This window comes from Pteropus alecto, unplaced genomic scaffold, assembly GCF_000325575.1.
Source record: "Pteropus alecto unplaced genomic scaffold, ASM32557v1 scaffold124, whole genome shotgun sequence".
Lineage (NCBI taxonomy): Eukaryota > Metazoa > Chordata > Mammalia > Chiroptera > Pteropodidae > Pteropus > Pteropus alecto.
Window position 1 is genome coordinate 1,111,047 of NW_006435779.1, and position 25,000 is coordinate 1,136,046.

The 25,000-nt window shown below is 56.4% G+C and overlaps 1 protein-coding gene across 1 annotated transcript in view; it reads left to right on the forward strand.

Moving 5' to 3' along the window:
- PLXNA1 (plexin A1) overlaps positions 1–25,000 on the forward strand; it is a 45,218-nt gene that overhangs the window by 19,112 nt on the left and 1,106 nt on the right. Inside the window, exons 8-31 of the mRNA XM_006911435.3 lie at positions 11–125; positions 3,291–3,491; positions 5,369–5,465; positions 5,539–5,732; positions 5,848–5,999; positions 6,083–6,203; positions 6,526–6,662; positions 7,941–8,108; positions 8,669–8,762; positions 8,961–9,200; positions 9,307–9,450; positions 9,801–10,035; positions 12,617–12,759; positions 13,984–14,240; positions 14,615–14,681; positions 18,797–18,943; positions 19,051–19,210; positions 20,068–20,171; positions 20,479–20,575; positions 20,940–21,130; positions 21,251–21,420; positions 22,654–22,866; positions 22,948–23,098; positions 24,802–25,000. The exon at positions 24,802–25,000 is cut by the window's right edge and continues 1,106 nt beyond it. Of these exons, the coding sequence (XP_006911497.1) occupies positions 11–125; positions 3,291–3,491; positions 5,369–5,465; positions 5,539–5,732; positions 5,848–5,999; positions 6,083–6,203; positions 6,526–6,662; positions 7,941–8,108; positions 8,669–8,762; positions 8,961–9,200; positions 9,307–9,450; positions 9,801–10,035; positions 12,617–12,759; positions 13,984–14,240; positions 14,615–14,681; positions 18,797–18,943; positions 19,051–19,210; positions 20,068–20,171; positions 20,479–20,575; positions 20,940–21,130; positions 21,251–21,420; positions 22,654–22,866; positions 22,948–23,098; positions 24,802–24,897 (3,694 nt within the window). The 3' untranslated portion in view covers positions 24,898–25,000. The remainder of the gene's footprint in view (positions 1–10; positions 126–3,290; positions 3,492–5,368; positions 5,466–5,538; positions 5,733–5,847; positions 6,000–6,082; positions 6,204–6,525; positions 6,663–7,940; positions 8,109–8,668; positions 8,763–8,960; positions 9,201–9,306; positions 9,451–9,800; positions 10,036–12,616; positions 12,760–13,983; positions 14,241–14,614; positions 14,682–18,796; positions 18,944–19,050; positions 19,211–20,067; positions 20,172–20,478; positions 20,576–20,939; positions 21,131–21,250; positions 21,421–22,653; positions 22,867–22,947; positions 23,099–24,801) is intronic.

Consider the following 25,000-nt stretch of genomic DNA (forward strand, 5'->3'; position numbering starts at 1 on the left):
TTCCCTGCAGCTGCCTGTCGTGTGTCAATGGCTCTTTCCCCTGCCATTGGTGCAAATACCGCCACGTATGCACACACAATGCTGCTGACTGTGCCTTCCTGGAGGGCCGTGTCAATGTGTCTGAGGTAAGGCAATCCTGGGGTGAGCAGGGTTTTGGAGGTATAGCAGAACTGGATATCGCCCACAGGTCGGCCTGGGAGAGCTCTTGTGGGTGACTGGGATGCCAGCCAAGAAGTGTGTAAGGTTGGGGACATCCTTCAGGGCTGTCTTGGCCTGCGGCCAGCCAATGGCATTTGTTGGTGTTCACTAGGTCTCTTTTGTGACCTTTGGAGGAGATGGAGAAGCCTCAGACTAAGCCCTGCCTCTAGGCCTCTGATTGGGGGCTGCAGACCAATGGGCCTCCCTGGGGGATGATGTGGGGAGGCTACTGTCCACACAGGGTGATGTGAGCCTGGGGCGTGAGGTGTCTGGTTGGGCAGGCCTGGTGCTGAGTCCATAGGGATAAGGGAACATGTTAGACTGACCTGCAGGGCAATTGGTCAGTTTCTGGAGCCATCTGAGGTCCTGCGTGGTAACTGATAGTGATTAAGTCATAATTATTTGGAGCCTAGGGAAGGCACTGATTTTATTTAGAGTCAACCCGTATGGGCTGACCTGGGACCTGCCAGGTAGGGAGGGGATAGGCATGGGTCCCCATGTCCATCTTGGAGGTAAAGAGCTAGGACTTGAAACCAGGGCCCTTTCCTTTGCAGTGATACCATGCCTTTTGGGACAGGGCATGTGTGGGTCCCCCTGGCTATGGGGCACTTGGGGGCTTTAGATGGTCTGGACTTCTGTGGACAGGTATGGAGCAGAGGAAATATAGTATCCACTGCCCCCGCCTCCATGCTATGGGCCCCTCTTCTCACAGCCTCCCTTGAACACCCCCACCATCACCCTCTGGACCTTTGTAGCACATCATGGGACGAGATGGCAGTGTGGGGCAGGCTGAGAGCAGGCGGGGACCATGGGCATCCAGGGGTGACAGCGTGAGAGTGGGTGGTGTGAGAGCCTGCAGCATAGGGGGTGGGCAGTGGGCTTCTTTGAGAGTGTGACCTGCGTGAGGAGCTGAGTAAAGGTGTCCTGGAGGTGGGCAGTGACCCTGGGATTTTGGGGACCTCCGAAGGGCTGTTGTGGGCTGTGACAGCCAGGAGAAGTGGAGCAGCAAGTGCAGACCCTTCCTGAGGAGTTTGCCCATGTAGGGCTGGGCGCGATCATGGGGTCCAGGGAGGGTTATTGGCTAATGGATATATTCCACAGATGCTTCCTCTTAAGCTATAGTCCCAGATTTTATGGGGACATATCTAGGGAGTGTAACATATCCGTAGACTTAACCAATTTCGTTGTTTGAAAGGACTCTGGCTCCCAGCCCAGGCCCCCCTTACCATCTCTGGTTCTGGTTTGACTCCTCTGGAGCCACCTTTCACTCAGGAGCTTACTCACTCCATGGTGTCTTTATTCCCTACGCCATGAGAAAGAGTTCCCAAGAACCCTACTCCTTGCCTTGTCCTTGGTCTCTCATATTTGCTTGGGTTGTTTGAGGTGGAAACTACCAGAGCCTGTTAGGGAAGGGCATTGAAGAGGCAGCTAGTGCTGGGTGGACGATCTAGCAGAAGTCCCACGGGGAGCGCCCCTGAAGCAGAGTTGCACTCACTCTGAGGTGGCCTGAACCCAACAGCCAGGACTTTCTGCGAGGAACGCTGGGTCTGCCCTCTCCAGGAATGAAAGAGATGGCTGGCATTTCCATGAGAGAGTCATGTGCTTTTCCTCCCGGCGGCCTCCTTACCAGGAAGGACTGGCCTTGGTCATGGTGTCCCTGGAAGTGGAATAGTAGGGCTGTTTTCTAAATTCTTACTTGATCTGCGTAAGCGGAAGAGTTCTAGATCAAGCGAATAAAGATCTAACTTGAATCATATAAACAGAGTTGTGGTCCCTTACTCACTTCTCAGACTTGAGCCAGTTTCCAGACTGAGAGCCCTTTGAATGTGGGGAGGTGGGTCCCCTCAAAGAAGAGCCCACATTGCTCATCTTTCTTCCAGCTCAGCCTGCTCTCCGGCCACTCACGGCCTGAAAGAAATGTCAGAGCCCTGAGCCAACCCGTTTTCATGGCTGGGGCACCCAAATGCCAAGACTAAGCCACAGAGAGACTAGTCAGCAGGACACAGAGCCTACACCCCAAGGCTGACAGTGGTGCTGACCTCCCAGGCAGCTGAGATAGTGTGTATGCAGAGGAGAGGTGTGAAGTCAAGGGCAGTGAGACCAGTCCTGATGACCACAATGAGCCAGGGCTGCTAGGGAGCCCAGGAAGGGCAGCCAAAGTCTGGGAGGCAACTGGAGGATCCCTCAGGATCCCTGGGCTTGGGGCCTGGGCAAGGCATCCCTTCAAATGGCTAGGGGAGTCCTGGTGTAGGTAAGGGCCCCTGAGTGCAGGGCCAGCGGCCCTCCATACACGTCACCAGCACCTGCCTCTCCCTGGTGGAAATGGGGGCATCCTGCGGACCCAGGGTAAGCTGGCGGGCCATGCCCTGCCAGCTCTGCCTCATCAGTGATCCCCAAAGGGTCAGACCCAACTCTGGGCTCCCTCCTTCGGCCCCAAAACCTCAGAGCCAGAGCCAAGCCCAGGCCCGTGCTGCATTGGGAGCTGTTGCAGGCCTTGGGGAGTACGGCCTGTTTTCAGTATCTCTATTTAAAGCCCAGCTCAGTGGCATGCCCATGGGGCTGTTTCCTCCCTTGGCTGTTGCCAGTGTGCTGCAAGGGAGCTGGGGTGTTGCATCAGTTATTGTTGAAATGCTGGCCCTGGGGGCCTGATTGTTTTTCTGCCTGGCTCTGGCTATTTTTATATGCTCTCTGGGTCCCCAGCTGAGTTTACAGCCCCTATGCCTCACTCTTGGCTGCTTTTTTTTTTTTTTTCTTAAGGGCCTTTGCAGCTGTGAGCCAGATGGAGCCCTTTGGTGACTATCTGTGGGATCCTAGAACACTAGGCAGGGCACTCTGGGCCCAGAGGGGATAGGGCCTGTCCCAGGGCACAGAATGCAGCCACACAGACTGGTGGAGTGCAGAACCCAGGCTTTTTGCCTCTAGCCCAGCTGGCTCTTTCTGAGGTCCTCAGTCTGTCAGCGTGTAAAGTGGGCACAGTGTTGCTTGTACCAAAGCACAGGCTGCGGGCCCAGATTGCAGCCTGGGTCGCAGTGGAGTACGCCCTGCTCACCGGCCCCTAACTCTGGGCTCAAATGAAGCCTTGTCGCCTCTAGGACTGCCCACAGATCCTGCCCTCCACCCAGATCTATGTGCCAGTGGGTGTGGTGAAGCCCATCACTCTGGCTGCCCGGAACCTGCCGCAGCCACAGTCAGGCCAGCGTGGCTATGAGTGCCTCTTCCACATCCCAGGAAGCCCAGCCCGCGTCACCGCCCTGCGCTTCAACAGCTCCAGCCTGCAGTGCCAGAACTCTTCGGTAAGGCAGGTTGGAGCCACCAGGGGGCTTCTGGGAACCCCTTCTGCTAGACTGGGCTGGCTACCCTCACAGCCTTAGGATCTGGTTTCTGCTCATGAGCAAAAGCACAGGACGCAGGCAGGTGTTCAGAGGCACATCGGGCTCCCCAGGTAAGTGCAGGGAACTAACTATAAGTGCCACACCCCTCAGGTGTGCCTGGTTGTGCAGGTGGGGCCCTGCCAAGAGCCACTCAGACCTTTGGAGGGAGCACATCTCAGATGTGGGAGTGGGCAACTTAGATGTGGTGGGATTTGTAGATGTGACTTTGCGAGGGGTCTTTGGGACATGCGTGAGGAGGCCAGGTTGAGGTATGTGGAAACGCCCATGTGCCATCATCATCCAATGATTCTAGGAGGGCCAAGGTCAGGGCAACAGTGCCCTGTTACTCATCTTTTTATATTTTTCTGTGGCTAGACGCAGAAACTGCTCATAGCAACCTGTGTGTTTGCAATCTAGCAGGCGGGTGTTGCCCGAGTACCAAGAAGCAGCCACATTTGGAGCCTTAAATCTAATAAGATGACATTTTCAAAGCTTTTTGTTAATTCCAGTGAATTTAGCAAAAGTAATCTTTGCAGAGCCAAAACCTTCCCTGGTGGGTGGGGTAATGGTGCCGAGTTGGTGGTCTTGAGGCCCTCTTCTGGCTTTCTCTGTGATCTCTGGCAGGCCTTGGTTTCCCCATCTGTTCAGGAAGAATGTAGTCAGGAGACCAGTGGGTTTCCTGGTATGGCCAAGGCCCTATTGGTTGGTGGTGCCTCTGTAAGGCCTGTGTTTGGCCCCCACCCCCAGAATCCCAGGGGAAAGGCCTTGAGGTCAGGGGTCTAGCCCAATGCCAGTGGTGGCAGCCCCTTGGCCCACCTCTCCTCTTTCCTAGCAAGATGGGCTAGGGTCCAGGGGCCACAGCAAGCTCCCAGGGGCAGTTCAGCCAGCTGACTGGCCCTATAGTTTCCTGCGCTTTCCTGCCTGTCCCATGCTTTCAGTTCTCTCTCGTCCTCGCTGTGTCGCTGATTCTGTTAGCCATGCCTTCCACTTGAATCATTCTGGCTTCTGTCTGTCACTCTCGTTCTCCGTCCTTATTTCTCTACCATTCCCAAAGCCTCTTTCACCTTTCTCTGCACTCTTAGCCCCCTCCCGCCCTCCCCTCTTACCGGGCCCACAATTATCATTTAAAGGGAAAGGGAGTATCAGAATGTGATAGGAGCCAATTAAATTCCTGCAAGTGGAATAATGATGAATTGCTCTGGGATGGAATGGAGGGCCTCGACTGCACAGTTGGGAGTGCTGGTCCTGGGCTCCTAGGGAGGGTAGTGTCTCTGAGCCCAGCCCGGCATGGGCTCACACAGCTCACATCTCAGGGCAGTCCCAGCACGGGGATTACTTAGCTTGTTTGGCAGATAAAGAAATGGAGGTTCACAGAGCATCCCTGATACCCGTCTAAAGGATCCAGCTGGGAAGTCCTGGTTTCCTGGTAGGGCTGACTGCAGGGGCAAATGGGGAGGTCACCCTGGAGGGTACAACTAATGAGGCTGCTGGGGACAGAGGCTTGACTCGACAGTGGGGACCATGGCCACCAGAAAGGAAGATCTAGGGTGGGGGACACAGAAGGAGAGCTGGGTGTGACAGGAGAAGCTTAGTCCCTTAAGTTGGTTGGCAAGCAGGCTGTTCTTTGGGGTATCTGCCTCCAGATTGGAAACACCAGTCTGGACAGGCAGAGCCCCAAGACCCTGCCCCCACCAAGCTTGCTCCCAGCAGCCAGTCCTAAAGGTGGCCAAGAGGGGCACACAAGCCCTGACCTGCCCCCTAGGGCTGTGTGGTCTGACCTCCCTGTCTGCTGCCCATAGTACTCCTATGAGGGCAATGACATCAGCGACCTGCCTGTGAACCTGTCAGTGGTGTGGAACAACAACTTTGTCATCGATAACCCTCAGAATATCCAGGGTGAGCCAGGTGGGGCAGCCCCCGGGGATGGGCTGTGGGCGGGCTGAGCTGACTGTCTCTCCCCATCCCATAGCCCACCTCTACAAGTGTCCTGCCCTGCGGGAGAGCTGCGGCCTCTGCCTCAAAGCTGACCCTCGCTTTGAGTGCGGCTGGTGCGTGGCTGAGCGCCGCTGCTCCCTGCGCCCTCACTGCCCTGCTGACTCCCCTGCCTCCTGGATGCATGCCCACCATGGCAGCAGCCGCTGTGCAGACCCTAAGATCCTTAAGGTAGGTGGATCTCCTGGGCCACTAGGGGAGGGAGTGGCTCTGACTGCCCAGCTACCTCCCCTTCGTAGCCCTTCCTGGCCAGGGATGGCCTTTGCCAGCCTCCGTCTCCCTGCAGCTGTCCCCTGAGACGGGCCCTCGGCAGGGAGGGACACGGCTCACCATCATGGGTGAGAACCTGGGCCTGCGCTTCGAGGACGTGCGGCTGGGTGTGCGTGTGGGAAAGGTGCTGTGCAGCCCCGTGGAGAGCGAGTACATCAGTGCTGAGCAGTGAGTGCTGCCGAGGGTGGGTGGGGGAGGCCCTAACACCTGGCTGGACCCTGCAGCCTATTGAGGCCCCTGGTTCCCCGCAGGATCGTCTGTGAGATCGGGGATGCTAGCACGGTGCGGGCCCACGATGCCCTGGTAGAGGTGTGCGTGCGGGACTGCTCCCCCCACTTCCGGGCCCTGTCACCCAAGCGCTTCACATTTGTGGTAAGCCTCACTCCTCTTGGCCCGGAGCCCTTTCCTCTTGGGTGGCCTAAGGGAGCTGTGAGGCCTATCTGTAGGGGCTGGCCTTGCTTAACGGCCACCTCAAGTGAGGGGCTTCTTATTCTCCTGTGGGCCCCACTGTGCAGTAACACCTCTGCTTCTGGTCTCCCCTCCCCTTCCTTCTTGTCTTTGGGGGCCTGCCTATGGGCCATGTGTGAGAGCCAGTGAGCACAAGGCCTGGGCACAGCTGGAGATGCAAACAGGCCTCTGGCCCAAGGGGCAGGTAGGTCTTTCCTGGGCTCCAGCAAGTTCCTTCTTCCCGTAGACTCCAACCTTCTACCGTGTGAGCCCTGCCCGGGGGCCTCTTTCAGGGGGCACCTGGATTGGCATCGAGGGCAGCCACCTGAATGCAGGCAGTGATGTGGCTGTGTCTGTTGGTGGCCGGCCCTGCTCCTTTTCCTGGTAAGGAACATGAATGGGGAGAGGGGGCCCATGAGTGGCCTACCTTTCCCTGGTGGTGGTTGGTTCAGATGGCTGCATGTCCCCTCTTGTTGCCTGGGAAACAAGGGGAGTGTGGAGAGCCTGGCCAGGGTGATCACTATGGAAACCAGAGGCGGAGAAGATTATCATCAAGATAGACTACCTCTGAGGGGGAAGGGCAGGCGGGTAGGGCAGGCAGGTGGGTAGGACCCGGACCCAAGGATTGGGCTCAACCACCTTGTCCTGGGGTGGAGGGATCTTTTGGGAACATAATAAGTATTTTTTAAAAACTTTTAAGAGAGAGAAAGGAAATCTTAAAACCCTGAGGCATGAAGTAGATAATTTTAGATTAGGGATGATAATGGAGCGGCCCTTTAAATATTTTCGTGTGGTAATTATGCGTTATCAGACTAATTATTGGTGTTTGCAGCCTTGCTGCGCTTGCTGGCCTGGTGGCTGCAGGGCCTCACAGCTATACTGAAGGAGCTGAGGGAATGGGGACCCAGGTGCAGGCAGTGACTGGCTGGCTGCCCATTGGGGATGACCCAGTCCCGCCACTCTGGCTAGCTCATTTTGCCTACTCATAGCACAGGCCTGGGCTTAGCCCCAATTTCACATCAGGGGACAACATAGAGGGGGAGGCATGTGCATCACTCAGCGTAGCCAGAGTTGGCAGTGAGCTTGGTGTTCTGGCTCTCCCAGCTCTGGAAACCACAGGCTGAGTGGAAGCAGTGCCACAGCAGGTGGGAAGATCAAGGTCTCAAAGGCTCTGTCCCGCCAGCCATCCCTGGGCAACTGACCAGGCTGTTGCAAGGCTGTGCTGAGACCCCTGTGAGCTCCCTTCCCACCCAGCAGGCCTACTCGTGGTGCCCGCCCAGGCTGGGCTCAAGCAAGCCTGGGCATGGGCATACTTGCTGGCTAGGTCACCTGGGGAGTGAACGTGGCAGTCAGGGTCCAGCCCTCTGCTGGTGGGTCAGTCAGGGCCTTGAATCCCAAGCAGGGCAGTGTGGAAGGAGAGTGCCAGCCTGGGGCCCAAGGTGGCAGATGCCCACCTGGCCCCTTGGAGGGGCTCATGGAAAAGTGACCATAACAGTCATTAGCCACATGGCGGCAGGTCCTGGTGCAGCCCTGTTTTACAGGTGGGCGGGCCTGGGGAGTAGCTTGCCCATACACCTGTTTACGATGGAGCCTAGATGTTTAGTCCACCTGGGAGGTGAATTCCAGCACCCGCATCCTCACTGTCCCACCTGGCCCCTCCAGGAGGAATTCCCGGGAGATCCGGTGTCTGACACCCCCTGGACAGAGCCCTGGTAGTGCCCCCATCATCATCAACATCAACCGTGCTCAGCTCACCAACCCTGAGGTGAAGTACAACTATACTGAGGACCCTACCATCCTGAAGATTGACCCTGAGTGGAGCATCAACAGGTGGGGCCGCCCCAACCTGCCCTGAGCCCCAGTGATCCCCTCTGTCCCATGTGACGTTGCCGAGGGCAGAGCTCCTACACTGGGCTCTCCTCTTCCTCCTTCATTGTGTGGTCCCACCACCAAGTTTTTGTCTGTTTGGAGAAACCAGTTGAATTTTTGTTGGTGGTACCTGGTTCATGGCTGGGCAGGGGGTGGCCAAACCCTCCCTTTACTGCCCAGGTCTGTCTCTGAGGGTGGGAGTAGAAACAGCCGAGTTTAAGGGTGTGGTCACTGCTGTGCTCTGGTTGCAGCAACCTGGAAAATCACGTTAAACAAAAATTCTTCTAAGCTCTGTGGTGCTGCACTCTTAAAAATGAACGAAGATATCCAAGCCCACAGCTCTCAGGATGATGGATCCCTGTCTACTTTGAGATGTGGTTGCTGCAATCAGAGTTTCGGGGCTGAGCGATCGTAACCTGCTTTCATCTTCTGGGAAGCCGGGTGGCATTTCTGGCCCCACCTGTTTGTGCCGGGCTGGGGCAGATCTTCGCTCCATGACCTCCCACCCCCTCATCTTCTAGTGGAGGGACCCTCCTAACAGTCACAGGAACCAACCTGGCCACCGTCCGAGAACCCCGAATCCGGGCCAAGTATGGAGGCGTTGAGAGGGAGAATGTGAGTCCTCGCCTGCCCACCACTCCCCCTCCCCCTTCCTATGCAGCTCAAGCCACCAAAGCTGTGGCTGTGCTTGGAGGCCCTGGGGAAGGAAGCCAGCTCTGGCTGCTGGGTATGCATGCTTGGCTGTAGCCCCTCAAGGGGCCTGACTCCATGCAAGGAGCAGTCGGCCCAGCGTCTTCGAATCTGTGTCCCCAGAGCTGCCAGGTGTACAACGACACCACCATGGTGTGCCGGGCTCCTTCAGTGGACAACCCCACCCGCAGCCCACCTGAGCTGGGGGAGCGGCCTGACGAGCTGGGCTTTGTCATGGATGACGTGCGTGCTCTGCTTGTCCTCAACACCTCCTCCTTTCTGTACTTCCCTGACCCTGTGCTGGAGCCGCTCAGCCCTACGGGCCTCCTAGAGCTGAAGCCCAGCTCCCCGCTCATCCTCAAGGTAGGCCTCAGTCATTGGGTGGAGGTGTGAGTGGGGTTGTGGTGCGGTGGGGGTAGGATGTAAGCAGGGGCCAATGGGGCTCTCTGGCTCACCCTCACCCTTACAGGGCCGGAACCTCCTACCACCAGCACCTGGCAACTCAAGGCTCAACTACACGGTGCTGATCGGCTCCACGCCCTGCGCCCTTACTGTGTCAGAGACACAGCTGCTCTGCGAGTCACCCAATCTTACGGGGCAACACAAAGTTACGGTGCGTCCATGGCTAGGCCATCTGTGTCCCGGTCCCAGCTCTGGTCTTCTGGGTTCCTCCTGCCTTTGACCTACTGACCCAGCCCCATCCCGGGCATCCCAGCTTTGTGACTGAGCCCCAGACTGGCCTCCAGCCCAGAGGGAGCACAGCTCCAGTGCAAGCTCCAATTTGGCACTTGCCCCGCCTTTGTGCCCCCTAGTGGGCCTGCTGCCTACCCTGGGTCTCCAGCCTCTACACTCCCACTGAGTACTCTAGGCCAGGGTCAGGTACTCGAGGGCTGTGGGGCCAGTGGGTGCTGAGTGGGCATGGTACCTCCTGAGCAGCCTGTACCCTCCCCACTCCCACCCCAGGTGCGAGCCGGTGGCTTTGAGTTCTCGCCAGGCATGCTGCAGGTGTACTCAGACAGCCTGCTGACTCTGCCTGCCATCGTGGGCATTGGCGGCGGTGGGGGCCTCCTGTTGCTGGTCATTGTGGCCGTGCTCATTGCCTATAAGCGCAAGTCACGCGATGCTGACCGCACTCTCAAGCGGCTGCAGCTCCAGATGGACAACCTGGAGTCCCGAGTGGCTCTCGAGTGCAAGGAAGGTATGTCAGGGCTGTGGGCATGGGGGACATGGAGGGTGCCAGGGCTGCGGGGCTTGCTGGGGGTGCTGCTACCTCTGAGCCAGTTCCCATCCAGCCTGCTGACTCCACTCAGTTTACAACATTCCCGATGGCCTTGCTGTGTTAGGCTTGGTCCCAGGGAGGCAGGCTGGTGCCTGACTGGTGCTTGGGGCTCAGGGGCCCTGGGACAAGTATGGCTTCTGTGGGGTGCTGCTTATGACACAGACTCTAGCCAGAGAGTTGCATCTGTGCCCCAGCTTGGCTGTAGTTCCTTAGACAGACATGTAAACTCTTTGTGCCTCAGTTCCTCATCTGTAGGATGGGCATAATGCTGGTGCCTACTTCACTGGGTGTCATGAGTGGTATCCAGATGGCCTTGCAGAGCCTGTAGGGCAGTACAGTATGCATATATGTGTTAGTGTGGTGGTGGCTCTGTGCATGTGGCTGGGCGTGTTGCTGAGGAGTGGGGCCTCTTCATCCTTCAGCACATGCAGACCCTGGCCTGGGCTGGCCTGGACAAGCCCTGTCTCAGAAAGTCAGGTTGCAACCCATCCTCATAAGATAGGGCATGTGTCCATCATCACCTTGGTGTGTGAATGGCAGAAATCAGCTCAGAATGGCTTCTGCTGGGAAAGTGCAGCATGTGCTGCCTTCCAGAATAGAAGCTCTGTTGGCTCCATCTTCAGAAATTTCTTCATCCTGGGGTTCCTTTCTCTTTGTGATGACAAGATGGCCATGGTGGGTGAGCTCAGCTTCCCCACTGCACCCAACTCTGGCCTGTCTCCGATGTCACACCTTATCACATGCCCTGTGCCCCTGAAGCCCCTGATGGGAGAGTAGGTGGACCCCAAGGGGGTAGTCCAGAGAGTGGGATGGGTTCTGGCAGGCAGGGGCCACAGATGCTAGAAATGGGTGAGCAATGGGTTAGGGGGTCAGTGGGAAGAGCCAGAGTAGTGGACTCCAAGCTGTAATAGAGGGCATGCCTAAGGGTTGCCTGTCTCTGCCTGTTGTGCCTCAGGAAAGCCAGTGTTCCCAAGGCCCAGCTTATCCCTGGCAGAGCTGAGGGCACCTCTCTTGGCTGGGTGTGTGGGCCTGAGTGCTGGCATCAGGGTGCTGGGGCTGGGGCTGGGGCTGTGGGCCGTGGACAGCCATGTCCACCTGAGTGTTGGGTTCAGCTGCCATGCATGCCTGTGGGCTTTAGGCAGCAGACAGCAGTCTTGGCCCATGGTGGTTGGCTTCCCTGGCTGGGTGTGAGATGGCATCTCAGGGCAAGGTCCCCAGTGTCAGATCTTCCTGGGGTAGCCCTCACCTACTCATGGTTCTGGGCTCTCTGTGTGCCTCTTGGAGCCTCATCTGAGTATCTGGGGCTTTATGAGTGGTGAACAGAGCGGCACTGATGAAAATTGACAGTTATGGGATGTTTTTGAGATGCCAGGCATGCCCTTGAGCGTTCTGCAGATATTAACTAGTGATTGCTCACGGCTCTAGAAGGCAGACACCAGCAGTATTTCCATTTTTGGATGAGGAAAGAGAGCTAAGTGATAGGGTGGGATTTGGACCACTGCGTGATGGCCTCATGCCCATGACAGGCCTGGCATCAGGTTGTTAACTCTACTGGGACCAGGGGGTCCATTTGCCTAGTCCCTGCCTGTCCTGGAAGGCCCCTGTCCTAGATAAACCTGTCTGACCACTGGGCAGTCATGATGGGATGCAGCCAGGTATGCAGGGGCCAGGAAGGGAATTCTGCAGCTCGGGGCCTCTATCAGGGTAAGGATGACTGCCTGCTGAGGTGGGTGCATGCAAAGCTTTTATCTGCCAGCACATGCACAGGTGCAGCAGCTGGTGGGCACTCCAGGGCCTCCAGGTGGAGATAACCAGACTCCTGGCAGCCGTGCCCAAGAGATGAAGGCCTGGCTCTTGATTAAACCTGCCAGCCGTCTCCCAGAGCCCGCCAAGCGCTCCTCTGGCTCCTGATCAGATAGCACATCCCTTGGACTGCTGCAGAATCGATTTCTCACAGTTCTGGAATATTCCATCAGGGCTTGTCCCTGCCCACCTTTGTTTCTGAAAAAGGCAGAGCTGCCTGGAATGGGCAGGTAGTGTAGGGCTAGCTTGATTTTGCATGTGGCAGTAGTCAGTTTGGAGGATTGAGGGGCTTGAGGAGAGCCCATAGCCCCTGAGCCCCTGGAACCCTGCTTCCCTCTGCCTCCCACAGCTGGCCACACCCCTTCTTTTCCCAGGCAGCTCAGTCTAGGGGAGTCAGGGTGGGCAGCAGGAGCCCCTAGGTGGTGGAAGAGTCAGCACCCCTAGTTACTCTACCCTAAAATTCCAGTTTGAGGTACAGGGGCCATTCTCAGCCAGGACCCGGTCCCAGTATCTCCTCTGTTCTTGTCTTGGCTAATCCTATGACAGAGGGGTTTTTATCCCTCTGTTAGGGCTAAGGAAACTGAGGCAAAAACAGGTCACCCAACCAGTGAACAGTAGAACGAAGGTTTGAGGCCAACCTGAGTTGGGGTTCTGGGGGCTAATGGGATACCTGCCTTAATACTTCGTCTGGCCACAGCCTTTGCAGAGCTTCAGACGGACATTCACGAGCTGACCAATGACCTGGATGGCGCTGGCATCCCCTTCCTCGATTATAGGACATACGCCATGCGGGTGCTCTTCCCTGGGATTGAAGACCACCCGGTGCTCAAGGAGATGGAGGTTTGCTGCTGGCTGGGGCTCACTCCTTGTCTGCCTTCAGGGCTCCTTGGGTGCTGGCAGGCAGCTGGAGGGTCTGAGGGATAGCCCAAGCCTGTAGAGAGGGATGCTGGGAAGCAAAGAGGGAGGGCTGGCAGGGGCCTGGGGCAGGAGAGCCTGGGGCAGGGGGACCTCATCCTAGCAAACCACCTCAGTGGCTGGGCTCCTTCTGGCAGCCTTCATTTTGTGGGACCTTCTAGTCCATATTGGACCCCCTGTAGCTCACCTGGCCTATCTCCTGGGTGGTTCTCAATGCTAAGCTTTACTGGGCAGGGGCCTGGGCCATGTATGCTGGGAGGTGTGGGTGCCTAGCTGGAGTTTCTGTGGCTATTTGGGGTGGGAGCACGTGGCTGACACAGCACGAAGGCCCTGGGAGAGCTGGGCTTTCTTCCACAGACATTGGCACAAGCCTGCCAGGGGGAAGAAGGCTAGCTCCCCTATCCTCTGGGAGTCCCCCAAAGCAGTCCAGGAGCCCAGGTCCCAGCTAGAAATAGCCAGGGACTCTGTAAGTCGGCTGCGTCATGCTATCTACCTAAGGTTATCCCTTCTCTGCATACCTTGCATGGTGGAGGGCCTGCTCGCCATACAGTTCCATTGGTGGGATGTTCCCTCTCAAGCTGAACTTGAATGGACTTTCCCCTCACTCTGGCTTTGGCCTAGGGATTATTGCTATCTGTTGTGTTGGTCCAGCTGCTCTCTTAGCTCTTACTGTGTTCTACCTGGGACCTGTCACCTGTCTGCCTGTTAGGGAACCTCCTGTCCTGATAAGCTTTGGTACAGATAGAGAGAGCAGAAGCCCTAGAGCCAGACTGCATTCTACTTCTTTTTCTCACTTCTCCAGCCACAGAGAGGGAGGCAGGAGCAGGCCCTCATTCTGCACCTCTCACTGATGCTGGTATGCCAGGGTCTCTGCCCGCAGTTCACTGATGCTGGTATGCCAGGGTCTCTGCCCGCAGTGGGCTTCTCAGGTAGATACTAGGCTACATCCATTCTGCTGAGGACAGTTGGGGTCTGGACACTTGTCAGGGTGACATGTCATGCACCTCAGAGGCCTATTCTCTGTCCCTGCTCTACCTTTGTACACCTGACCTGGACAACTCCTTGACCAAAAGATCTTCCCAGCCCCTACCTCTTGTGACAGTGCTGGATGCCCCAGTGTGGGTCTGAGCAGGCGCCTGTTCTCACCAGGTGCAGGCCAACGTGGAGAAATCACTGACGCTGTTTGGGCAGCTGCTGACCAAAAAGCATTTCTTGCTGACCTTCATCCGCACGCTGGAAGCGCAGCGCAGCTTCTCCATGCGTGACCGTGGGAACGTGGCCTCGCTCATCATGACGGCACTGCAGGGTGAGATGGAGTATGCCACAGGAGTGCTCAAGCAGTTGCTCTCCGACCTCATTGAGAAGAACCTGGAAAGCAAGAACCACCCGAAGCTGCTGTTACGGCGGTGAGCCCACACCTCCTACCTGCAGACGCCAGAGGCCCTGCTGGGTACCCGCCCCAGAGGCGCTGCTGTTGCAGTTCTAAGGGAAGCCTCAGCTTCCTCTGACCAGATGTTAATAGTGGTGACCAGACATGTTGGGCATGGGGCCCACTCTGGGGCATGCTTCGTCTGGGGCCATCAGTGTTTGGCCTGAGTCATTCTTAGAGACCTGTTCCAGTGCCAAAGGCTGGGATGTCCACAGCAACCCTCTAGCCACCCAGCCCCCATGAGTGCCTTTTAAGGCCTGACCTTCAGTGCTGCAGGAACTGGGTGGGGTGGTCATGGTAGGTAGGCCTGGCAGTGGGAGTTATGTCACTTCTGCCCATGTCTGTCTCCAGGACCGAGTCAGTGGCAGAAAAGATGCTGACCAACTGGTTCACCTTCCTTTTGTACAAATTTCTCAAGGTAGGTGGGCTGGGGAGGAGAGGATGCTGAGGGGGTGTTGGGCAGATGGACGGGTACAAGGGAAACAGGAGATCAGAGATGTACGGACATATGCAGTCTAAGGCCAAAGTGGCTCAGAGGAGGCTGGAGGCTCAGCGTGGACTCTCCCAGGATGTGCACCTCTTGGCCCCTTTCCTGACTCTCCTTGAGGCTGTCCAGGCTTCACCCAGCAAGAATGGACACCCCAGCTGTAAAGCAAGCTGTCTCAGGTTTCATGACCAGTGTTCAGCTGAGCTAGACGTTAGATACATATATAGGTTTCTGCACTGTGCCCATGGCCTGGAGCTAAGGATGGAGGAGAACTCTGAGTGGGGACCTCTGTGTGTCTAGCACCCAGTGTTGAGTTACCGTGGGGAGGCATCTTGGGGCTCCTATTGACCCTTGTAAGGAAGGCTTGCACAAACAAGCACCTGCTCAGGATGGGGGAAGCCCGTCATCCCCAGAAGATGGGCCCTGGAGACTTGTGGCTGTCCTCAGAATGGGGTAGGGACCAGAGAGTACAAATTGCAGTTTCAGGATAGATATGAGTCCAGGTGGATCCTGTTTGGGCCATACGTAAGAAGTTGGACTAGTCACCTGCACTTCGAAAATGGGAGATCGTTTAGACACTACTGTATGGTTTCCCTTGAAATCTGAAAGCTTGGCAGATGTTCTCTCATTGTGGCAGTGGCAGGGCCCCCTGACCTCTGACTTTAGTAGATGCTCTGTGGACAGACATGGTGATGGGCAGTGGAGCCTAAGTGGCTGAGGGTGGGTCTGAATCTCCCTGTGGTTGCTTCTTAGCTGTGGATCTCTGCTTCCTGTGTCCTTACTGAATCAGGGAAAGCCTATGGGACCTTCAGCCCTTCATGAAGAATGCTGCTGGGCCCAGGCTCCCTTGGCTTAAAGATGCCCAGAGGAGAGTCCTGCCTGGCTGGGGAGAGAGAGGACAAATGGGAATTAGGATATGTGAGAAAGATGTGGATATTGAGAGGGTGGGTGAGGTTTGAATAAGGGCATGAAGGAAAGGACGGAGTTAGCCAGGCAGAGGGAGTAACAGCCCTGAGGTGGGCATGAGGTCCAGTGTGGGGCATGGGAGGTGGACTGTGGTGGGGCTCATCGGAGGAGTGCTGCCACTGGAGGTGGTTCAGCAATCCCAGAATCCAGGCCCCTGGAGAGTGTCCAGTAAATGCTGGGGTTCTCGTTGTGCAGAGCTGGGAGCCAATAACATGAAGTTGGGCATTTCCTGTAAGTTTTTGTGAGACTGTGTGTGACATATTTACATGCTCGTTAAATTGCACTCAGAAAGCCAGTAGAAGCAAGGTTTAGAGAACACGACTGCTGGGTCTGAGCTGTCTTATCTGTATCTACCTCTGTCTGCTCCTGAGTCTCACAGGCTGAGAAACTCAGCTTGACAAACCCAGTTTGAGGACCTGGGTTGGGCTGTATTCTGTGTAAGGCTGAGTGGAGGGTCAAGCTGCAGGAAATGGAGTAAGTATAGCTGGTGCAGGATTTCGCAGGCAGAGTGGCTGAGTGAGAGCTGCCATTTTTAGAGCAGTTTTAGATTCACAGCAAAATCGAACAGCAGTTAGAGATTTTCCATATACCTCGTACCCCCTTATATCCTCCCCATTATTACATCCCCCACCAGAGTGGTATATCGGTTGCAATCGATGAACCTACGCTGACATAACATTATCTCCCAAAGTCCATAGTTTATGTGAGATTCACTCTTGGTGTTGAACATTCTGTGCATTTGGACAAATGTATAATGACATGGACCTACCATTACAATATCAGAGAGAAGTTTCACTGTCCTAAAAGTCCCCTGGGCTCCACTTGTTCACCCCATTTTCCCTCTAACCCCTGGCAACCGCTGATATGTTATTGTGTCTACAGTTTTGCCTTTTCCAGAATGTCTGGTAGTTGGAATCATTCAGTTGTAGCCTTTTCAGATTGGCTTCTTTCACTTCTTTTTAGACCGCCACACACTGTTTTTAAACAACCCAAATCCCTTTAATTCATTGCTGTCTTTAGAAACAAACAAAAAAATTTAACTAAAAAAGTCATCCATGCTCATTTTAGCACATCTAAACAGCACAGAAATGAGTATAAAGGACTGAGCCATCCACCCCCAATTCTGGAGACATGTTGTTGGAGAGTCTTGGGCTGTCTCTTTAATTATTGTAGATGCTAACAAGGTGCCCATGGCAACTGGTTATTGGGCAAAGCTCCTGTTTCTGTGCCAGGGGCACGGGGGAGAGGCCAGCATGCTGCCTGCTTGGGGCACACTTGAACTCTATCAGGCAGCCAAGGCGACAAAGGACCCTGTGCCCACGCTTAGGTGGGGCCTCGCCTGTGCAGGGGATGCAGCAATCCTGGCCCCCTGAGGCATGGCGCCTGCAGTTGTGAGCAGTCCTGGGGCAGATAGGACTGGCCAGCTCTGACGTCGACTTTCTTCACTTTGATGTAAGGACATGAGCCTCTTTCCATTCATGGCATTTGTTGTTCAGCAGTGTCTGGAGCCTTGCACATGCACAGGCTCTGTGATGGGTGTTGAGAGATGATGTGGATGAGCCAACCATGTCTTGGCCCCCCGGCAGATTTCACTCCGGTGGGTAGATGGCGGCAAAGAGAACGACAGGAACCAGGGATTGTAGCAGGGCCCTGATTGCGATGCGGGCTAGCAGCTTTGACCTAGTGGTCATGGAGAGCCTTTCTGAGAAGGGACATTGGGTGGAGTCTGGAAGGGCCAGTGATGACCTGAGAGAGAGATTTTTCTAGGGACAGCAGGTGCCAAGGCCCTGAAGTGAGATACTAAGTGGTTGGAGGAACAGGAGGCAGCTTTTGTGGCTGTAGTGTTGGGAGCAGCGGTTGAGAGCATGGACAGAGCAGACCTTCACCGAGTGCCCAGGGACCACTCCATGGCCTTGACTTGATTCCTATACCCTTCAGTGCTGAAGAGCTGCCCTGGATTGGTACCTCTGCACCTCGAGTAATTGCGGGGAGCAGCCTTCTGTCTGCAGGGGCGGGGGTCCCAGTTGGGTGGGCCCTGACAACCACCAGATCGAGGTCATGCCTAGGGTTTATGGCTCACAGTTCACCCATGCTATGGGGGTGGGACCACAGCCCGGAGGTTCTTCCACAGTGCAGTGCTCGTACCTCGGTCAGTCTCTGGCAAGTGGGATGCTGGGGAGTCAGCTGGGGACTAGGGCAGTAGGCCTGCTGAGGCCCGAGCTGGGAAGATTTCAGGGCTTTGGTCTTTGTTGGCATAAACCCCGCTTGGCCACCTCGTGTTCTCCTCTGATATACTCCCAGCTCTTCTTGCCTTAGCAAATCTCATTGGGATTTTTCACATCAACATTCATAGGAGCCATGGGTCTGTTTAACTTATTTATTCACTTGCATAGTCTTTGTTGGGCTCTGCAACCAGGAAGTAGAACTTGCCTCCTTAAAAGAATTTGGAAATATTACTCATTTTCTCCTTGTGGGAGAGGTGCAGAGGCCCTGGAAGGGTGGGAGTAGGTGGGCAGGAGTGGAAGCCCCTGGCGGTCCTGGCTGCCACCTAACGCCCACCCACCTGCTACGGCCACAGGAGTGCGCGGGGGAGCCGCTGTTCATGCTGTACTGCGCCATCAAGCAGCAGATGGAGAAGGGCCCCATTGACGCCATCACGGGTGAGGCCCGCTACTCCCTGAGCGAGGACAAGCTCATCCGGCAGCAGATTGACTACAAGCCACTGGGGAGCACGGGCCAGCATCCTGCCCTGCCCCCTTAACCCCGCTTGGCCACCTCGTGTTCTCCTCTGATATACTCCCAGCTCTTCTTGCCTTAGCAAATCTCATTGGGATTTTTCACATCAACATTCATAGGAGCCATGGGTCTGTTTAACTTATTTATTCACTTGCATAGTCTTTGTTGGGCTCTGCAACCAGGAAGTAGAACTTGCCTCCTTAAAAGAATTTGGAAATATTACTCATTTTCTCCTTGTGGGAAAGGTGCAGAGGCCCTGGAAGGGTGGGAGTAGGTGGGCAGGAGTGGAAGCCCCTGGCGGTCCTGGCTGCCACCTAACGCCCACCCACCTGCTACGGCCACAGGAGTGCGCGGGGGAGCCGCTGTTCATGCTGTACTGCGCCATCAAGCAGCAGATGGAGAAGGGCCCCATTGACGCCATCACGGGTGAGGCCCGCTACTCCCTGAGCGAGGACAAGCTCATCCGGCAGCAGATTGACTACAAGACACTGGTGAGCACGGGCCAGCATCCTGCCCTGCCCCCTTCACACTCTCCCGTGTACCTGACACCTGACAAGTGAGAGGTGGGGGCTGATGCTGCACCCCTCCCCACCCCCAGACCCTGAACTGTGTGAACCCTGAGAATGAGAACGCACCTGAGGTTCCGGTGAAGGGACTGAACTGCGACACGGTGACGCAGGTCAAGGAGAAGCTGCTAGATGCTGTGTACAAGGGCGTACCCTACTCCCAGCGGCCCAAGGCTGGGGACATGGACCTAGGTGAGCATGAGAGAGGCTCTCACGGTAGCATGGCTGTGCTGGAGCTCTGGGCAGTGCCCATGCCCAGGTATGTAGCCCAGGAAAGGGGCAGCACCAGCGGACATTTCTGGGGGGCCACAGGTAATGGGCTTAGCTAGAGAAGTCCAAGCAGAGTCTCCTGGTCCAGGCCTGCCACTGAGCTCTGGTGGAGGTTTCTGGAGGCCATGTGGCAGGGGGTATGTTGAGGAGGGCTTGAGGGAAGGGATGTGATCTGGGCTGTGCTCTGGATGTGGGCGAGCCAGGTTGGAGTAGAGAATGGAATCAGGGAGCATGCTTAGGAGCCGCCCTGTCCAGGGGAGAAGCTGGAGTTGGAGTTCTCATGTACTCTAGGAGGAGGATGGGCCATTGGAGACGGTGCTGTGGCTCATGACCCAGGCAGGTGGGGGTACCCATAGAGCTAGGGAGGGCCAGAGGAAGCATAGTAGGTCTAGAGCCGGAGAGTCCTATGGTAGGTTTGGCTAGAGAGCTGGAGGGGGCCACCATGGAGGCCTCAAATGCCAGGCTGAGGAGTTGGAAGAGCTTCCTAGAACTTGAAGGCAGGGCGTTACACGGGGTTTGGGCTGCCTGGGGTGGGGCAGCTGCTGTAGCAGGTCACAGGGCTTAACTGCAGGGGCATATGCTTCTTGCTCTGAGCAAGGATGAGAGCTGCTCAGAGGGAGGGTAGCCTTGTCCCTTAATTATTCTGCTGTTGAAGGCCCTGCACCAAGTACCCCCAGGATGCCTGTGCTCCTTGGGGCTGAGAGGTGAGACCAAGAAAGGAGGGGGCAGCAGAGGCACCTGCCTATGGTCCGAACCCTCAGTGCTCCCCTTCCCTTCAGAGTGGCGCCAGGGTCGCATGGCACGCATCATCCTACAGGATGAAGATGTCACCACCAAGATCGACAATGACTGGAAGAGGCTGAACACGCTGGCTCACTATCAGGTGACCCCAGACTTCCCACCCTCTGGCCATGGCCCAGCCTGTTTCCTCAGAGCTCCAGGGCAGTGCAGAAGCTGGTGTCCAGGCCTGGCTATTGGTGGATGACAAATGTCAGAGAGAAAAGGGAACGGGTGTATCCTTCCTGGGCCCTGCACTTGACCCATCTGGTTGTCTTAATAGCCTTGGAGGTGCACCAGTGAGGAACTGAGTGGTGAGGTGACTGGCCTCCAGGCATCATACCCAGAAGGGCTGGGGCTATCACTAGGGCTCCCAGTAATAGGTTATGCATCTCCCAACCCTCTGCCCACAGGTGACAGATGGGTCCTCAGTGGCGCTGGTGCCTAAGCAGACATCTGCCTACAACATCTCCAACTCGTCCACTTTCACCAAGTCCCTCAGCAGATATGGTGAGGAGCCAGTTGGGGGCAGCGGGCATGGCTCACTGACCTGGGCAGGATGCCTCCCCTGGGCCCTTTTGCAGCAGGGCCATGCAAAGGCTGGGAGGGGCCACATCACGGCCTGTCACTTGGATACTTGGCCTTTCCTCTAATTTGGAGGCTGCACCTTTCTCCCTACAGGCACACCCACACATAGTGTGTTCCCTTCTGTCCCCTCCCACCCAGCAAGGTGGACTGAAGACCCCAGTTTTCAGATATGGAAACTGAGGGTCAGATAGAGGAGCTGCTAGCCCACGGCCTCCTAGCCAGGGCCAGGGTGAGGTGTGGGTGCTGGATGCAGTAGGCCTGCCAGCTGATGGCATGGTGCCTGCAGAGAGCATGCTGCGCACGGCCAGTAGTCCTGACAGCCTGCGCTCGCGCACACCCATGATCACACCTGATCTGGAGAGCGGCACCAAGCTATGGCACCTGGTGAAGAACCACGACCACCTAGACCAGCGTGAGGGTGACCGCGGCAGCAAGATGGTCTCGGAGATCTACCTGACACGGCTGCTGGCCACCAAGGTAGGCCTGGGTGGGCAGGCGGCAAGGATGTGGGGGTGGCACATTCGGCTGCCCAGGTCACCCAGGAGGTGAGGGGCTGCCAGTGGTGCCTTGGGTCTCTGTAACCTCTCCTATTTGCAGGGCACGCTGCAGAAGTTTGTGGATGACCTGTTTGAGACCATCTTTAGCACAGCACACCGAGGCTCGGCCCTGCCGCTGGCCATCAAGTATATGTTCGACTTCCTGGACGAGCAAGCTGACCAGCACCAAATACATGACTCGGATGTGCGCCACACCTGGAAGAGCAACTGGTACCTATGGGGGAGTGGGGGGGACGTGGTAGTGGGGCCAGGTGAGGCACTGGGGCACAGCCAGGCAAGGCGGGGCCTGAGTTACTGCAGGAGGCCCTGTTCTAATGGGCAAAGGGAATGGCTGGCCTGGATTCGCTGTCTCCCTGCTGTGGTCAGCCCTTCTTTAGGTGGGCCTTCCCAACTCACTCATCTGGAGGCATCCACTGCCTCCTGTGTTCCAGGTCTAGGCATGACCTCTGCTTCAACTTGGAGGACTCCCTTTGGGAGCTGGGTGTATGCATGCCTGCGTGCATGTGTGTTTTCACCCACGTGTGCTTTGTGTGTCCCTGGGTGCGCATGGCATGCGCAGGTGTGAGAAATGGGCTTGGTGGGCCAGGCTCATACCAGCCATTGGCAGTGATGAGCATGACAGTGGTGGTGACAGCAAATACTTTGACACTCTCACCCCTCAAGGTAACCAGCATCCAGCCTACTAGCAGCTGCTGCCCAGTCTGGCTTTCTCTCCCTGAGCCTGACTACATGCCCATCTTCAGAGAACTTCCTGTGCCTCTTTCTTCTTTGTTCCTGGTCCCATGGTAGTCTCACCCTTCCCAGCACTCTGGCCTCTAAATGCTGCCACTAAATGCTACCAGCTCTGGGCCTCTAGCTTCACCTGTGCTGCCTGTGGGCCTTGAAGGGGTTCCACGGATGCAGCAGAGGAACCAGCATCATCTAGGTCAGCACTGTGCAGAATTCTCTGCAATGACAGAATGTTCTTGATCTGTGCTGTCGAGAGTAGTGGCCGCTGGCCATGTGTGGCTACTGAGCATTTGACACGTGACTACTTCAGCTAAGACTCTGAATTAACTTTATTTAATTTCAATTTAAACAGCTACATGTGGCTCGTGGCTATTAGATAACCCAGTTGATGGCTGTCTTAGGAGCGTCATTTTGGGCACAGAGGTCAGCTGTCTATGGGGATGTGTCTCCTAGAGCCCTTCCTGGGCAAACGCAGGGGTGTAACTGTGTGTAAGTGTGCATCTAAGCATGTGATCATGGGGAGGGACTGCCTTCCAGGAGTGTGAGTGGCAGGAGACACCCCTATCTGGGTCTCAGTTTCCTCAGGAAATTCATGGCCACTGTGAATGCTGGTACCAAGCAAGCTATGAGGCTGCTGACTGGCCCCTTTCCTGTGCTGTCTGGAAGGGGTACTACAGCCGTGTCTGATCATGCATCTGGCCTGCCCGCCCACAGCCTGCCCCTGCGTTTCTGGGTGAACGTGATCAAGAACCCACAGTTCGTGTTTGACATCCACAAGAGCAGTATCACAGATGCCTGCCTGTCGGTGGTGGCCCAGACATTCATGGACTCCTGTTCCACGTCCGAGCACAAGCTGGGCAAGGACTCACCCTCCAACAAGCTGCTCTACGCCAAGGACATCCCCAACTATAAGAGCTGGGTGGAAAGGTGAGGCGAGCATGCAGCAGGTAGGCGGCGGGCTGAGGACCAGGACTCAGCTCACATCCCCGACCTGCTGTATGCCTGCAGGTACTATGCTGACATTGCCAAGATGCCTGCCATCAGCGACCAGGATATGAGTGCATACCTGGCCGAGCAGTCGCGGCTACACCTGAGCCAGTTCAATAGCATGAGCGCCTTGCATGAGATCTACTCCTATATCACCAAGTACAAGGACGAGGTGAGCACACACACTGGCCACTGGCCTCACCCCAGGCCTGTTACACATAGCCCTGCTCAGCCTCACACCAGACCTTGCCAAACAGGGCTCCCTCTCTGGGGCCCTTCTGTCACCTCCACCCGCCTCTACCCGCTTCTCCCCAGGCCTCTAGGCTGGCCAGGAGCCTGCCTTCTCTGCTCTGTACCCCCACTGGCCACCTCACTTGCTGGGACAGGCATTTAGTGCTGTTGTGACTGCCCACCAGGCCTAGCAGGGTCGTCGGGCTGGGTTGCAGCAGGTCAGGGAGCCTGCTTTCAGAGTAGGGGGTGTTGGGGAGCAGATGTCAGTGGCTTCCTGAGGTGGAGAACATGGGTTAGTGAGTGGCTATTCCCTGAAGGCCCATTATGTGGTTGATCATCTTCAGGATAGGGCAGCAGACCCTTCCTTCTTTAATGTCTTTTCTGCTGACCTGGAGTAAGACCTTAGGAGGCCTCCTTGCCATCTGTTTGCACAGAGCTGGGGCTCCCTGAGACGTCTAAGGAAGGGGGACTGACTCATGGGCTAAATTGGGCACACAGGGCCAGAGAGGCAGGACAGGCACAGGCATGGCCACTGCCAAGGTTCTGAGCCCAGAGTGGGCCCAGCTGCAGGACTGTGGAGGCCACAACATTAAATTAGAGCCATGCCAGGTGGAAGGGGAGGCGAGGTTGAAGCAAAGGGCCTGTCACTGAGTGTGTAGGCCTTGAATGATGATCTGACTTTTGGGTACCCAGGGCGGGGGAGGCAGGGACCGCCTAGGGGCCGTAGCTGTGGTATTGGGTCGTGTGTGGGAAGGGCCAGGACTTGCTGATCCAACTAGCTATGGGGTGTGACTCCAGACTTGAGGCTGAGTAAGAAACGGATGGTGAGGAAGTTCGAGAAGTCTGCCTTAGACTTTAATGGGAGTGGAACTAGGACTCAGGAGAGACTTGGGTTCCAGCGTCAGGTTGTAGGGGTTAGCATTGAACAGAGGGCCTTTAGCAGAGATTGGAGGAGGCGGCCCTGGAGGTGAGTCCAGAGCAGGAAGGGAATGGGCCATACCCTGGGGCCAAGAAGGGTGATCTTGGGTGACCTGGTGACACTGCCTGGGGGTTGGGGACTTTAAAGCCATCTAGAGGTTCTCTGAGGAGCTCCACTATAAAGGGGTGCAAAGAGACTGAGGTCATGGGGTGGAGCAAGATGGCAGTGTGGACATATACCAGGGGGCTGATGTGCCAGCAGGAACTGAGAGTGTGAGCTTGAGGTGCCCCTGTTTCCTGGGGGGCTGGAAGCAGCAGGCTGAGTTGCAGTATAGAGGGGTCTTCCAGAGGGTGGCAGCACATCCGCACCCTGGGTGGCCAGGCCCTGCTCCCATCAGTAGATGGGGAACTGCACCAAGGAGAACGGACATGAAGGGCTGGCTATGACCAGAGCCCTAATTTGAGGCTGGTGTTTTGGGGGTTGAGATTAGGAATAGTGACCAGGGGTACTCATCCTTCCCACTGGGGTTCTGGGGTTCCAGGCTGAAAACCCAGGTCTCTTACCTGGGAATGGAAGGGATAGAATTGGGCATCTGCTCCAGAACCCTTGCTGGCCATGGCCATGTCACACGCCTATTGTGTACAACCCTCCAAGCATTGATGTACTGGTCCCACATGAGTGGTGGCCCCGGCCAAGCCCGCTAATTCCCCCACTGGCCTCCACAGATCCTGACAGCTTTGGAGAAGGATGAGCAGGCTCGGCGGCAGCGGCTCCGGAGCAAGCTGGAGCAGGTGGTGGACACGATGACCCTGAGCAGCTGAGTCACCTGGTCTCCACTGTCTGGCAAGAGATGAGCAAGAGAGCCTGCAGGGGTGGCCTCCGATCATCAGCCAAAGCTGCGAGATCCCTGGAGGCAGCTTCCCC